General features: G+C 35.9%; 1 protein-coding gene across 2 annotated transcripts in view; it reads left to right on the forward strand.

Moving 5' to 3' along the window:
* Positions 1–16,441, forward strand: part of SMOC1 (SPARC related modular calcium binding 1) — a 207,749-nt gene that overhangs the window by 98,722 nt on the left and 92,586 nt on the right. For both annotated transcript variants that reach the window (XM_007472901.3, XM_007472900.3), the window contains exons 2-3: positions 373–538; positions 2,483–2,595. In XM_007472901.3, coding sequence (XP_007472963.1) covers positions 373–538; positions 2,483–2,595 — 279 coding nt within the window. The remainder of the gene's footprint in view (positions 1–372; positions 539–2,482; positions 2,596–16,441) is intronic.

A 16,441-nucleotide genomic window follows, 5' to 3' on the forward strand; every position in this document is an offset into this window, starting at 1 on the left:
ATCATAACATCAAAGGCCCTTTCTGGGGCAGTTAGATGCTGCGGCAGACAGAGTTCTGGGCCTGGAGTCAGGAAGAATCATCTTCCTAAGTTCAAATCTGGCCTCAGACACTTATTAACTGGGTAATCCTAGGCAAGTCACGTTACCCTATTGGCCTCAGTTTTCTCATCTGTAAAATGAGTGGGAGAAGAAAATGGGAAACTTTTCCAAGAAAACTCCAAATGAGGCCAGGAAGAGTCAGACATGACTGAGTAACAACAATGGCCTTTAAGTTCTCTTCCTATGACTTGGTGCCACCTTGGGTGAACCAATATTGCACATGATGTATTTACTATGATTTCTTTTTCTCTTTCCTCTCTTCATCTCTCCTAGTTTCTGATAAGTGATCGTGACCCTCAGTGCAACCTTCACTGTTCCCGGTCTCAGCCCAAGCCACTCTGTGCTTCAGATGGCAGGACTTATGAGTCAATGTGTGACTACCAGAGAGCCAAGTGTAGAGATGCAGCCTTGGGAGTGGTACATCGAGGCAGGTGTAAAGGTAAGTGTGGGCATTTCTGAATATAATGAGTGAAGTGGAGGGATGAAAGAATCCTAAATCATAAAAATATTATAGGTCTAATTATTAAAGGAACCTTAGAGGTCAACTAGGATAACTCTCCGAGGCTCAGAAAAGTTAAGTGACTTGGTCAGGGTCACAAAGGGGTAGTGTCAGTAGCAGGATTTGAACTCAGATTTTCTGACTCCAGAACTGGTCCTCTTTCCCCTGTATGACACTACCTTCCACAGTCCCAGTCTCCTCTCTGTCAATATTTTTATATACAAGCACTTGACATATTTTATTCCTCTCCTTTACTTTCATCAAAGGGAAGGATAAGATGGAGAGAGCTCCTTTATCTAAAGGATGAACTATATTTCTGAACTATTAAGTCTACCTGAAAAAAATTTGGGGAAGGAACTGTTATCCTCTTTGTTTTTTTCCTAATTGAAATTTATAAAATACAAGCTCTTAATGGATCTTGGGGACAGGTAGGTGGCTCATTAGATAGAGTGCCAAGCCTGGAGTCAAGAAGATTCATTGTCCTGAATTCAAATTTGGTCTTAGACACTTACTAAATGTGCCATCCTGGATAAGTCACCTAACCATGTTGGCTTCTATTTTCTCATCTATAAAATGAGTTGGAGAAGGAAATGGCAAACCACTGCAGTATCTTTGCCAAGGAAACCCCAAATGAAGTCATTAAGAGTTAGACATGACTGAAAAAAGACTCGACAAAAACAGATCTCAACTCTTTCTATGATACCATCCTATTGATAGCTAAAAATATGTTGTTTCAAACCCTTTGGCATATAAAATAAATGCCTTATAATTGTCGGATAGGAAGGCATCTTTGAAAAGCCCAAGTCAACAATTTCCTAAGAGAAAAAAGTAAAAGTTTGAAGGAAAGACTTCTTTCCCTGAGAGTTATTGAGGAGTAATTCCAATCTCTTGGAAAATGGGCCGTTTTTCTTGTTAAATAGTAACATTAAGAGGAAACTTAGAGTGGATGATAACATTGCCTTTTTTGTTGTCCAGGGAATCTGTTGGTCACATGTTAATTATGTGTTAGGTGGTAGAGTGGGTAGAGCACTGAGCCTGAAGTCAGGAAGACTCATCTTCGTGAGTTCAAATGCAGCCATCCATATATACATATACATCACATACTAACTTTGGTTGGAGATTAAGAGATGGTATCACTATTATTTTAATCACCCCTTTCCCTAAATATCCCCTAATTGCTTATTCTCAGTTACCTTCAAGACCATACCTCTGACAGAAGGGATTCTTTCATTACATGATACTATATTCAAGAGTTATAAGGGAACTTAGATCTCACCTAGTCCACATTTGAAGTAACTGAGCCTTAATGAAAGGAACATCTAGGTAGCTCAGTGGATAGAATACTGGGTCTGGAGTCAGGAGGACTCATCTTCCTTGAGTTCAAGTCTGACCTCAGACACTTACTAGCTGTGTGACCCTAGGCAAGTCATTTAATCCTGTTTGCTTCAGTTCCTCATCTGTAAAATGAGCTCAAGAAGGAAATGACAAGACATTCTATTATCTTTGCCAAGAAAACACTATATGGGGTTGGATACAACTGAAAAACAGTGGAGAAGGAGAAGACAACCCCATGGATAGTAATAGTCTTTGGGGTCATTAAGAGTCAGATACAACTGAACAACAATGAGAGGAAGGCCACCCAGACAGTAATTAGTGAGTCAGGATTCAAACCTAGCTCCTTGTATTAATTGATCTTTCTACTGTATTCTACTGTCTTCCACTAAATGTGGAAATTTCCTCTAATGTTCCCAACAGTAGCTTTTCCCTAAACTGCTTCTGGTGGAAATTGGTCATTAAGGTGGTCTTGATTAAAGAGCTTTAATCAAAGAATGACTCTTTTCAGTGCTTTTCCCCAATTCTCACCCAGTTTTCATCTGCTTTCAGATGCTGGCCAAAGTAAGTGTCGCCAAGAAAGGGCTCAAGCACTGGAGCAAGCCAAGAAACCCCAGGAGGCGGTGTTTGTACCTGAGTGCAATGAGGATGGCTCTTTCACACAGGTAAGCCCTTTACCATCACTCTTTCCAGGTTCATTTTTTTTAACTGAGGGTTAAGGGAGATGCTTTCTGGGTTTTGGGGAAGAGAACAAACATTTTTCCTTTCCTATTTTATAAGGCACTATGCAATTTCTCTCTTCAACAGTTTCTTGGTCATCTCTGTTTCTTCTTTCTTCTCCCCTTCCCCACTGTACCTTGCCAGCTGGCAATGGAATTTTTAAGAGATGTGTGAAATGGGGAGCCAGGAAACCTGAATTTTTTGGTCCTCATGCTCCCTGCTGAATTTCTCCTCTTAAAGCCAGACTTTCATTTGTCTCCTCTGTCAAATGTGGTCTGATTTTTTTCTCATGCTTTGCCAATTTCCATGAAATTTTACTTTCAACTACCCTCTTCTTCCCCTCGTTCCTCTTTCTTCTTCCTATATAGTCCTTTACTCTTCTCTGACCCACCCCAAAGCTCTTTAGTGAAACATTGTCCAATTTGAGTTCAATAGGAATCTTTTTCCCTTGAAAGGGGAGGAGAGTGGGGTAGGTTGTAGTCTCCAACAATCCCCTGGTTAATGTTTTGTGTAGAGGTATTCTGGCTATATCGATGTTGGCATGGAGTATTTATAGAACACAGTGCTATGGTGGACCAATTAAATGCTCCTTTGGTGAAGGATTTAGTTTGCCTCCATCTCCACCTCCTCACAAAGGTGTATCTTTCAGAGATAAGCCTATGAACCTAGTTGGGTCAGAGAGATTGGCGTATGGATAAAAAAAAAAAAAACAAGCTTGGTAAGAATTGTGGACCTCTCTGGCAAGAACTCCACAGCTTTATGAAATTAGTGAGGGCCATTAAGTGAAAACAGTTTTTCCTTATCTCTTCTCAGTCAGTAATGATTTTTGTTTGCACCATTATCATTACTAGCCGTGTCCACTCTGTGTCTTTCCAATGTCCTTTGGATAGCCTGAAATTTTGATTCTTTGGAGACTGTGGTATTCTTTGATTCAACATATCACATGTAAAATCTGAGTGTTCAAAAGATGGGGTTTTATTTCTGTGGAGGTGCTTAGGGATCTTGAAAGCACTATGCTATTTCCCAAATATATTCCAGAAACTTATTTTCTCCTATTTAGTTGTGGTCCAGCACAGTGATCATCTGTACTGTCTGTCCAAGATGTAGGAAATGATGAATAAACTCAGTGAGATTTTCCTCCAACTACATGTCATAATCTGGATAATAGTTATTAATCATCGACTTTGTTTTTCATATGTAGTGTGTTAGGCTGAGGTCTAAAATAGTTGAGAGTCTTATTTAAGAAACTCCCCAGTGTCTTGAGCTTTAGACAAATGTAATCTACAGATAAACAGGGCTGTAAAACTCTCTCCACTCATATGTATAGGGAAATAGCTATGCTCTATCCTTTATTGATAGTGGCAAACTAAAAATCTTTGGCAAGTACATGTCTTTTGGTTTTTTACATCTCACTTCAGCAAGTCCTAAGTATTTATAGAGTGCTTGCAGTGTGTCAAGCACTTTGCTATGTTATGGGAATCAAAGAGAAAGCAGCCTCTGCCCTCAAAGAGTTATATTCTGATGGGGGGTGGGGAATATCATGTAAGAAGCTGAAAAGGAAGGTCAAGTAGGAAGGTACCCAGATTGGGAGTTTGGTGGAGAAAATATAGCAATACAGGAGTGGAATCTGGAAAGGAATGAAGATAGGGCTGGAATGGGCACTTTCCTTAAAACACCTACCAACCAATCTGAGTAAGGGACCACAGGGTCAGAATGTACTTTGAGCATGAGTAAGCCAATGATGTCTTGGACTTCCAGGACAAGAAGGCTGCTATGGCATGGAGGAGAAAACCTAGAAAGTTAAGGAGTGGAACATAGAAGAGGAATGAAGATAAAGATGAATTCAACACTTCATTTTTTTCCTTTATAGGAGCAACATCACATGATATTACTTATTGTGTGTTGTTGAGTAAAATTTTCTATTAATTCTAGTTATTGAGGTTTTATTTTGTGCAGCGGAATCAGTATGAAAGGAAGGTGACCCAACAGTACTATATCTTCCATCATTTTGCAAAGCAGTAATTATCAAATCTATTTGATACTAGTTAAAAAATAGGAAAGTTAATTAGTGGACAGATTAGGAATACATGATTCAGAAGAGAACTAATAGTAGTAGAAAGTCTAATAAACCAAACTATTGGGGTAAGGACTCACTTTTCAACAAAATTTTGTGGGAAGACTGGAAAGTAGTTTGGCAGAAATTAAATTTAGACAGACATAGCACACCTTCTACCATAAGAAGCTCCAGATGGATACATGGCTTAGATAGAAAAGGTCACATCAGAAACAAATTAGTGAAGCTGGGAAGGAGATACTTTTTGAAGTTATGGATGGGAAAGACTTCTTGATGCTATAAGGAATAGAAGGGATCACAAACCATAAAATAGGTAATTTTGGTTATATAAAACTGAAAGGCTTTTGCAAAATATCACTGCAGCAAAAATGAGAAAAAATGAGAAAACTTGGGGGGAAATGTTTGTAGTAATTTTTTCTGATAAAAATCTGATATCCAAAATACATAGAGAACTGATTTAATTTAATAAAAGTATCACTTTCCAATAGATAAATGGTCAATTGATATGAACAGGCAATTCTCAAAAGAAGAAAGGCAAGCTATCAACCATCTTGAAACAATGCTCCAAATCAATTAGAGGTGAGAATAAACTAAAACAACTCTCATGTTCCACCTCTTACTTATTGAACTAGGAAAGACATGGAAAAAGACCATTGTTGGAGAGAATGTGTGAGTTCAGGCACACTAACTCAATATTGGTGGAGTGTGGATTAATTAAACCATTTTTAAAAGCAATTTAGCAACTACTAAATTCTGTATACCAATTTACTCACTGATACTAATGGTAGGTCCAAAGAAATAAAAGAGGCAAAGGACCCATTTGTGTAACATTATCGAAAGTAAAATTATTTCTTGTAGCAAAGAACTAGAAACTAAGGAGATGTCCATTGACTGGGGAATTGCTGAACCAGTTATAGTATGTGAATATATGAGATTCATGATAAGAAATGACTAAAGGTAGAGATTCAAAAAAGCTTAGGAAGACTTAAGTAAATCAATGCAATCAAATGAGCAGTACCAAATTGCTGTTTTATATACAATCCTCATTTTTTGTTCTTTGTACATGAAAATGTTCATGTTTGAGAGTGTCAAATGTAGGTTGCTAAAAAAGAGTCGTTTTAATTTAAAAAATAACCTAACAAAGTTTTTTTTTTTTAATATGGTTTGATCAGAGTTCAGGGTTCCATATCTGGTCTATGTCAAGGTTGCTATCTACCAAGGTCAGTAAGACAGCAGGGTATATTAAAATTGAGCATAGGACTGACTTGGGCCATGTCATTTTTTTCCCTCTTACTAACTAGTCATATAATCTGAGGTGACACTTCTTTTGGGGGCTTAATTTCCTGATTGATAAAATAAAGAGGTTTTACTAAATGATCATTAAGAATCTTCCTATAATATTCTTCTAGTCCACTCCTTGGGGTGAGAGGTCCATGATTGTGCCATATCACATATTTTAAGACTTTTTCCAAAGTATTGAGCAATTTTGCTGATTTTTTTCTCTTCTTTGTTTTTTATGCTTTAAAATATAAATTGTTTTATTAGAAGCAGGGGCAGAGGAAGGGGTACTGGATAATTTTTGTAATTAACAAAAGATATCAGTAATTTTTTTAAGTTAACAAATCTAAGGTATCGAAGAAAATATTTAGCATTACTAGGTCAGAAGTAATATTCTAAGTTTTGAACCACTAGGTATGTTGAAAGAGTAGGAGGCATGGAAGAGAAAGATTTCCCCTGCAGATTAGGTATGGGTTGGGTCACTATACACACACACACACACACACACACACACACACACACACACACACACACACACATATATATATACACATATATAAAACATAGATTTTATAATTATATAATTGAAGAATTTCATAACATATAGATCTACCAATTTATATTCTGTTATCTGAGTCTTAACTAATGCTATATTATCCTTACTATGTTGGTGTATTTTTTTTAACCCTTACCTTCTGTCTTGGAATCAATACTGTGTGTTGGTTCCAAAGCAGAAGAGTGGTAAAGGCTAGGCAATAGGGGTTGGGGGTTAAGTGACTTGTCCAGGGTCACACAGCTAGAAAGTGTCTGAGTTCAGTTTTGACCTTAGGACCTCCCATCTCTAGGCCTGGCTTTCCATCCACTGAGCTACCCAGCTGCCCCCTTATATTGATATATTTTAACTGAAATTGAGGCTCTTGGATTAGGGGTGGGTGGGAGGCCATTGGAAGATTGCTTTCTATATTAGTTTATCATACTACTAGATAAGCATTGTCTTGGACAGTCTTCCCAAACTAGTGTTTTTGTTTGTTTTTCTTAAAACCTTATTTTCCATCTTAGAATCAATATTGTGTATTGGTTCCAAGGCAGAAAAGCAGCAAGGGCTAGGCAATGGAGGTTAAGTGACTTGCTCAGGGTCACACATCTAAGAAGCATCTGAAACCAGATTTGAACCAGGGACCTCCCATGCCTCTCAATTCAGTTGCTGCCCCCCAAGCTAGTGTGTTTTTTTTTTTAAATAGCATTTTTATTCTGATCAGCTGTCTCCACTTCTGGGGAAAAATGTCTTTTAAAAAAACCCTTGGAAGACAAGCATGAACAGATGTAAAGTGATGAAAGCAGAACCAGAACTACATAGGCAACTACAGTAATGTAGGGTAGCAAGATGGTACAATGGACAGGGGGCCAATCCTGGCGTCAGGAAGCTTCATTTTCCTGAAAACAAATTGGTCCTCAGATTAGCTGGGTTACCCTCCATCATTTAATCCTGTTTGACTAGTTTCTTCATCTGTAAAATGAGCTGAAGCAGGAAATGGCAAACTATTTGAGTACCTTTGCCAAAAAAAAAACAAACAAACCAAAAAAACCCAAATGGGGTCCCAAAGAGCTGGACATGGATGAAAAACAATTGAACAGCAACAAACAATAACATAAGTTAAAGCAACCCTATAAGACAGCTAAAACTCTGATTAAAGACAATGATTAATATTGATTCCAGGGAACTGATAATGAAAAACTCTTTGCTCTTCCCTGTAGAGGGATAAATGATGCTGAGTGCTGAATGTTACATACCCTGTTAATTATAATTGTTGGTTAATTTTGCTAGGTTCCCCCCCCTCCCATGACAAAGTTCTATGTGTGTGGGAGGAGGTATTGGGAAATGCCTCTAGCATGAGAAAAAAACAAACAAACCAAAAGGCATCAATGAAACTAAACACACACACACACACATACACACATAAAACCCTTTCTTTGGGGTATGGATTAGATCATGGAGATTTTTCTCAAAAAAGTTGTTTTTGCATATTTAGTATTGGAAGGGGCCTTAGAGGCCCTGTAGTCCAAACTCTGGTTCTTAATCTGTCCTTTCTCCCCTATGGAGTAATTTAAGACAATTGAAAAAAAAAGAAAAGAAAAAATCCTCAATATTTACATGTACAGTTCCTCAGAATAAATCCCCCTGTTGGCCATCACTTCCCTGGCAGGAGATGAATGACATGTTTCACCTTCATTCTTTTAGATTCGTGGCTTTTCATTGTGTTATTCAAAATCCTAAAGACTTTTCTCTACATTGTTTCATTGTATAGATTGTTCTCAATATGCTCACTTAACTGCATCAGTCTATAGTTTTTCCCAGCATCTTCTGAAACTGTCAATTTCTTATTGCATATTTCATTACATTCAAATGCCATAATTTGTCTAATCATTCCCCAAAGAGAAGAAATTGTTTTAGCATCTACTTTTTGGCTATCCTAAAAAGAATTGCAATAAATAATCTTGTTACATCTCAAACCTTTTCCTCTTTCTTTGAGAGGAAGCTTGGTGCTTTAGGTGAAGAAGACCTAAATTCAAATCTGGACTCAGGTACTTACTGTCTGTGTAACTTTTGACAAATCACTTCCATCTACTTCAATTTCTTCAACTGTAAAATGAAGATAACAATAACACCTACCTCCCAGGGTTGTTGTGAAGACGAAATGAGATAATGGGCACAAAGCAGGTATTTAATAAATGTTGGTTTTCTTTCTTTCCTTTGGGGCATAGACTTTGAAGTGGCATTTACAGCTGGATTACAGGGTATTAATAAATGGAATATAGGCGGACATTGTGTAACTGTCTTTCCAAAAGAGAGATTAATACTTGTGAGGAATTTTTAAGCTCAAAACAATTTTATTTCTTTTAGTTTGAAACACACAGGGTGAGAATGACAAGAAGGAAAAATCATAGTAGGTTTTCTATTTAAATTAGGACTGAGGAAAAATATGCCTTCCCTTGTCTGTTCTCTTATGAGCATCACTTTTCAACAATTTTCTTTTCAGTCTTCATGGTTAGGAGGATATGCCATGACTTGGGGCATAATGGCTCCTAGTTTGATGACAATTTCAGGGATTCAGAGTAGTATGCATATAGAGATAGTCTGGGGCAGGGGGATTACTTTGGGAGCAAGATTGACATACCTTTATTAAATGTGCAAAGCATTGTACTAAAGAAGATACCAAGTTTACTCAAGATATGGTACCTGCCCTTGGTTTAATAGGACCTCATGAATCAAAGATCTTGTTCTAAGTTGTCTGATTGCTTTTATTTTGGCTAGGTAAAGCTTGACGAGACAAAGGTTTGCTACAAAAGACAGCCATTCAACTAGGTGGAAGCTGAAATATTAAATGTAAGGGCAGAAAAGTTTGGGGCAGACCCAGGTGGCAGCACAAATAAATGGTTAAGGATTGCCTCTTTCATTTGGCATCCTAAGTGTTACCATGTGCTTGCTGTTCAATCTGTGATGTTTGATTACCCTGGTGGGCAGACAGACAGCTAGATTGAAGGTCCATTTCAGCTAAAGTGATGGGAATGGATTTGCTTTTTCCCTTGATCAAAGACATTGCAATAACTTTTTGAAATGAGGCTGTCTTTTCTCGTGTTGGTTCAATTATGTTGATGGCTTCTAAGTCCTTTGAGATTTGCCTTTTCTAAACTTCTTTGTGTGTGAGTGTGTGTGTGTATGTGTGTGTGTGTGTGTGTGTCTGTTTTTTGTTTTGTTTTTTCTTCATAAAGAGTAAAATCCATAGGCCATAAGTTTCTCCAGGTCTTTAAGAATTTAGATCTATAACAATTCCAGAGTTTATGGGAGAGCAGACACTAATGTTTTATCCTAATTTCTCCCTCCTCACAAAGGAAGTATATGACACTTACAGTGAAATGTTGCTGAGTATGAATCTGAGGCAGAGATGTTTTAGTTATATCTAAGACAAGATACTTTAATGTGTCTAGTTTTGACAGTTACGTTGCAGCTATACGAATTACTACATGGCAGAATTATACTGATGTTTTTGAAGGAATGAAAGGCCCACAGATGGCTATGATTTGCCCAGCTTTGCTTAGGGCTTTTGATCACATGACTGTGATTTGGCTTTAATGGGATTCCTGCAGGATCCAGCACCACATGTACTCATCACTTCTCTCTTTGTGGTCTTGTCTTCGCTCCCACCTTACCCTCACTGAAGGAGAGAATAATATGTGCTTCTTCCTCTTACTTGTGGATTTTCCCAACCTTGTGTTTCTATAAAGTGCTGGGTTTTACAATGCTTCCCAATAGCAGAGTATCATGGTGTGAGAGGCTTGTTTGAACAGATTACATGCTATGTTGCCTTGTATTTTGCTCCTGTTATTTTCCTCTTTAGTGTGTTCAATATGCCATGCTAGACATTGAAATGCTCACAATACTTAAAAATCTTTCTTGAGCCACTTGTGTTTTATACTTAAATGCTTTTCATTCCCTCCCTTTACTAGCTACTAAGCTTCTGGTAGATGGACATTATGCCTTATTCGTTTACTTAAAACATTACCCCATGGCAAAGAATTGGACTAAAGGGATGTCCATCAATTAGGGAATGGCTGAACAAATTGTGGTATATGGTGGTGATGGAATTCATTACGTTGTAAGAAATGACAAACAGGATGATTTCAGAAAGAGCTGGAAAGACCTCCATGAACTGATGCAGAGTAAAATAATCAGAACCAGGAGAACATTGTACATTAGGAATGGCAACATTGTGAAACGATCAAATGTGATAGACTTAGCTACTGTCAGTAATACAATGATTCAAGATAATTCTGAGGGAATTATGAGAAAGAATGCTATTCAACTCCAGAGACAGAACTGTTGGAGTCAGATGAAAGCATATGATTTTTCACTTATTTATTTGGGTATATGTTTTGGGGTTTGGGTTTTATAAGGCAAGCAATATGGAAGTATATTTTGTGTGATAATACATGTATAACCTAGATTGAATTGCTTGTCAACTCTGGGAAGGGGAAGGGAAAGGGAAGGAAACAATTTGAATCATATCACTTTAGAAAACTTATATGAACATTTTGTAAAAAAAAAAGGAAAGGATGAAAAGGAAAAGGAAAAATACTACCCTACATGGAAATGGCAATTTGTAAATTTAAAATGAGTGATGGTCCTACTAAGCTCAAGTGCCTTGGTTGTTCCTATGCAATTTCAGTAGATTATTCTATCTATATAATCATGAAGCTGATTGTATTTTCACAATTATAGAAAAATGGATTTAGGGCTTGAAGGTCCTTCAGTGGTTATCTTATTTTTATAATGAAGAAAACAAGTCCTGGAAAGCTAAAGAACTAGTCCAATGTGACACAGGGAATAAATAGTCAAAAACTTAGCTTGTGCAAATAACTTAATAACTCAACTATTAGTGGAGGAAATTTTATAATGATTCTAAAGAATTAAAGTGTGCTGGGAAAACTTGTATCTTGCTCAAAGTGGCCATAGTTGTTTGTTTGTTTTTTAAACTCTTACTTTTTGTCTTGGAATCAATATTAAATATCAATTCCAAGGCAGAAACTAGGCAATTGGGGTTAAGTGACTTGACTAGGGCCACACAGCTAGGAAGTACCTGAGATTAGATTTGCCCCTAGGCCTGGCTCTATCCATTGAGCCACCTAACTGTCCCAGCCATAATTTTTATGTAGTTCTTTGATACTGTTCATCTCTATCTCTATAATATCAATTAGTTTACAAATAGTTGTGTGCCATCTGTGTGCAAAATACTATTTTAGGTATTATGGGAAACATACATGTGGGTATATATATATATATATATGTGTGTGTGTGTGTGTATATGTATACACATATATCCATATATCCATACATATATCCAAAGTTATCCCATAGTGGCTCCCATCTTGCTTTTTGCTGGGCTGTTGATAAACAAAATTCTGACAACCTCTTCAGGGAAGCATTCTTTATATTTATTATTCACTAATAGTGCTTTATTCTGAAGTTAAGTTCTGTGAACCCTTGGTGAAACAAATGAACAGAAAGAACACTGGATTTTTAGTTAGGAGAGACCAAAAGTGATGGAAAAAGTGAGTGGGGAAGAGGGATTGGAAGAGGGACACACTTTAAGTTTGGTGAATGATTAACATTTTCTCCATATCCTTTTTAATTCCAAGCAATCAACAAAATAATAAATCAAGCCTTGATTTTATAGCCTTTGGCAATTTCCAAGGTGTAAACACACACTGAAAATTTAATAATCATCTCTGAGGAGCTGATGAGAGTAGGTACCAGTACATGAGATTAAAATATACATTTGGTTGCCTGAATATGTCTGAGTTACCATGGAAGTGTCATATAACTTTTTGCAACCTGTTTCCTCATTATAAGTGGAGATAATGATACCTGTAGTGCCTACCTCCCCAGGTTACTATAAGAATCAAATGAGATGATGTATATAAAATTGCTTGTGAGCTTTAAAATAATATTATCATATGTTAAAATGAGTATAACATTAATAATTATGATAGTAAACATGAGTAAACATCAATGAGCTTGATTGGGTGAGAATAATTATCTTTTTTAATTCAATCTAAGAAATTAAAACAAAATAAAAAAGTCAGAAGCAACTATAAATTCCCCAAACTCACTCACAAAATCAGTGGAAAGGACCTCTAAGGCAGAATCTATTTTGCTTTTGTCTTTGTATTCTCAGTGCTTAGCCCGGTATCTTAGACATTGTTGGCATTTTAATAAATGTCTGTATTTTGAAAAGCAAGATTTGATTTGCTAGTTTATATATATATATCTTTCTTGATGTAGAAAGAACTTAACTGGGGGAAATTATTTTTAAATTCAACAAACATTCTGAAAGCTGGACTAGAAAATGGGAATACAAAAAAGCCACAAGGTATACAGCCTCTCGAAAGTCAAGTTCTCATCAGGTAAAGGTGAGCCTAACCACAATTCCTCCTCCTTAGATTACTCTGTGTTTGTGTATCTTAGTATTTTGAGTGTATCTGGTCCCTTGGGCACAAGAAACAAAGCTGTTTCTGTCTGTGGCTGTGGCTGCTACCCCTGTTTCGGGCTCCCTACATAGTGTACAATGTTCATTAAAAAAAATCACACTGTTAAATATGCACACTTGTCTATTATGTGGAGGGATGGCATAAATGGTAAATGGCTTCACTATTGGGCAAGAAGCTGCTTTTCTGTAATTAAAGAAAGGAGAAATTCCCAAGTTTAACATGGAGATAAAATTTGTTCTTCGAGCTTGCTGTAATTTCACTACCCACCTCTTCTCACCCTCCAACACTTCCTGGGGACAACACCTATTTAGGGAGTGAATAGCCATCTTACTATCAAAACTGTTTTTAGAATTATAAAGTAGAAAATCATCATCAAACATAAAAATTTCCATATACAAAGGCCAGAAAATTATTGACATATACATACACATCTATAATCATATATGGAATAATATATGAAATCTTTACTTTATACAGCTTATTCTTTTTCACATACATTAAATTTGATGTAGTACCTACCTGTTTGTGTCCCCCTTAAAACTCTCTATGGCATTCTATCTGTATTTTTAAAAAATGTTTTATTAATATTATTTTGATTCCTTTCTTACTTTTTAAAAAAATTATTTTTTTTTACTATTACTATCCCTATTCCTTTACTCTCCTGGTATTGGAATCTTCCTCTTCTTGCCCTTCAATGAAAGACCTCCTTTGTAATAAATGTATAGTCAAACAAAATAAATTTGAAATGTTGCCACAAATGTTGCAATGATCATGTCTTAAGAAGTGTGCCTCACTCAAAAACTGTCAATCACCTCTCTCCAGGAGCAGGGAAACATGTTTCATCTTCAGCCTTCCGTGTTGTGATTGATCAAAGTTTTTAAGTGTTTCAAAGATACTTTCCTTTACAAGGTTGCTGTCACTGTATATCTACTTCTGCTTTTTCCACAAATTTTGTTTGACGTCTTTCTCTTTTATTGTTTCTTTGACCACAATATTTCTTTACTTTCATGTACCTTAATTTGTTCAGTCATTAAATCTATAAAATAATTTACATATTATTATCATTTTTATTATATGAATATGTCTCAATATGAGAAAATACATTCTTTACCATTTAAACTTTCCTTAAGACTTGTTTTACATGTATCTTGATATAGGAACCACCAGGTATTTTATGCAATTCTATAATAATTTTGAATGAAATTTTTTCTCTATCTAAGTTGTAACACATGCAATGTGTTAGGCTAATGATTTTCATCTCTGGATTTCATAAGTAAGTTATCATGTCACTTGCAAGAAATGATCTTTTTGTTTCTTTGCTATGTTTATTCCCTTAATTGCATTTTTCAATTTTATTGCTATATCTCATATTTCTAGAACTGTACCTGATATTAGTCACCATATTGCTAGAGCATAAAAATAGGTGCAAAAAGGTGGAAATATTAAACTCATCTTTTATTTACCAAAATGCAATAAAATTTCAATCAACAAATATCTTTGAAGAAAGAATGAAAACATGTAGCAAGAAATATATAATAAAACTTATAATAATAATAAAGCTTCTATATTAAAATACTGAAAAATATGTGTGAATCAAAGAACAAATCATAAAATCAAAAGAATTTTATTAAACAAAATGGCAATAAGAAGATATGATACCTAAACTTTTGGGATACATCCAAAATAGTTAAGGTAAAATTTATGTTTCCAAATACTTCAACAAAAGAGTCAATGATTCAACCCAGCTGTCATCTTTTTATCAGGACTACTTTTAAGTTCTATTCTCTTAACACTTCATTTTTGTTCTTTAAAATGATACTCAATTTTGTAGGATAATTTATTTTTTGTTGTAAGCTCCCCCCCCCCTTTTCTATTGGTATTTTTGTTCCAATATTTTCTCTCAATTTTAGAAATTTCAGTATAATCTTACGTGTTTTCTTGGCACTTGAATTTTATCTTTCTGGCCCCTTGTTGCAATTTTCTGGACCTAGATGCACTAGATTTGGATTATAACATTACTGGGTATTTTCAATTTGGGATTTTTTTTATAGTGACTGATAAAATCTCTTTTTTTCTGTTTACTCTCTTGTTCTAATAGACCTAGAAGTTTTATTTTGTGATTTCTTGAAATATATCTACTTATTTTTCTAACAGTTATGGTTTTCAAGGAATTTGATTATTCTTAAATTATCTCTCCTTATCCTGTTTTTCAGGTCATTTGTTACTAATAATAGATGTCTTACACATTCTTCCAAAGATATTCACTCTCTTCTCCCTCATTCCAAGTTTACCCCAGTTGTGAGGGATATAGTAAGCTTCCCCCTCTTCTGTCAAAGACTAGATTCTTCATTTCCCCCAAAGCCCTTTTTTTAAGGTTCAGAACCAATAATCTAGCACAGGGTGAATATGGTTGTACCCTAAGGTGCTACAAAATGGGCAAAGGAACTATATGTCCTTTTCAGGAGAGCCTACTTCCTCCTTGAAGTAGCTGTCATTTTGCTACTTAACTTCATGTACCCCTGAAGTTAGGTGATGTATATGTTTAGTCCTTTGGGAATCTCAGGGAATGCTTTGCCCTGTCCAGGTGCATTTGTATCCCTTATGGAGTTATTTCCTACAGAACCAGCACCACTCTCTCCTTTTTTCCCCTTCCACCACCCCAAAAATTGCCCTAGATACAGTTTCAACTGATTGTACCTCTACTTATGTTCTACCATCAACTTGCTTGCCTGTCTGGGGCATTTTACCATGTTGCCAGATTAGTTGTGTGTTAATTGTTTTTCTGGGTTAGTCTACCTATGGCATTTTGGGGGGGCTAGAAATTGTGTTCTCCTTTCTTTTCTATACCATGACTATCTCTTACTCAAGACAAATAAACATGCTTCCTGGCCCTAGGCTACATTTTCACTCTTCTCTAGCCTCCTCTTTTATGAGTATTTCCACATTCCTGTTGCTAAACCAACATCTTTAAAATTCAGGTGACTGAAGTTCCATTCTTTCTTTTCAAAAAAATATTTAACTTTAGTTGGTTCCTTAACTCTCAAATCTTTACTTTTCTCCTTTATCATCTCTCTTATCCTTCCCAAAATATGCCAGTTTAAAGCACATTTCCCCTACATATAGATACAAAAATATGTTTCTCTCTCTAAACTTCTATAGATATACTAGATATTTTGGTACTGATTGTTCATTCTACTCAAGTCACTATGAGGTAATGGTTATTAGTGGACGTATTAGGTTCATGTTTATGCTTCTATTTTCAGTTAAAATATTTCATTGAAGATTTAATATATTATCTATCCCTCTTGCTTGTGAGAAAGAGAACTGTTTGAATATCACAGGTATTCATGAATTACATATCTCTACATTTCCTCATAGAGCTCTCCATTCTA

The sequence above is a fragment of the Monodelphis domestica genome, chromosome 1 (genome assembly GCF_027887165.1).
Source record: "Monodelphis domestica isolate mMonDom1 chromosome 1, mMonDom1.pri, whole genome shotgun sequence".
NCBI lineage: Eukaryota > Metazoa > Chordata > Mammalia > Didelphimorphia > Didelphidae > Monodelphis > Monodelphis domestica.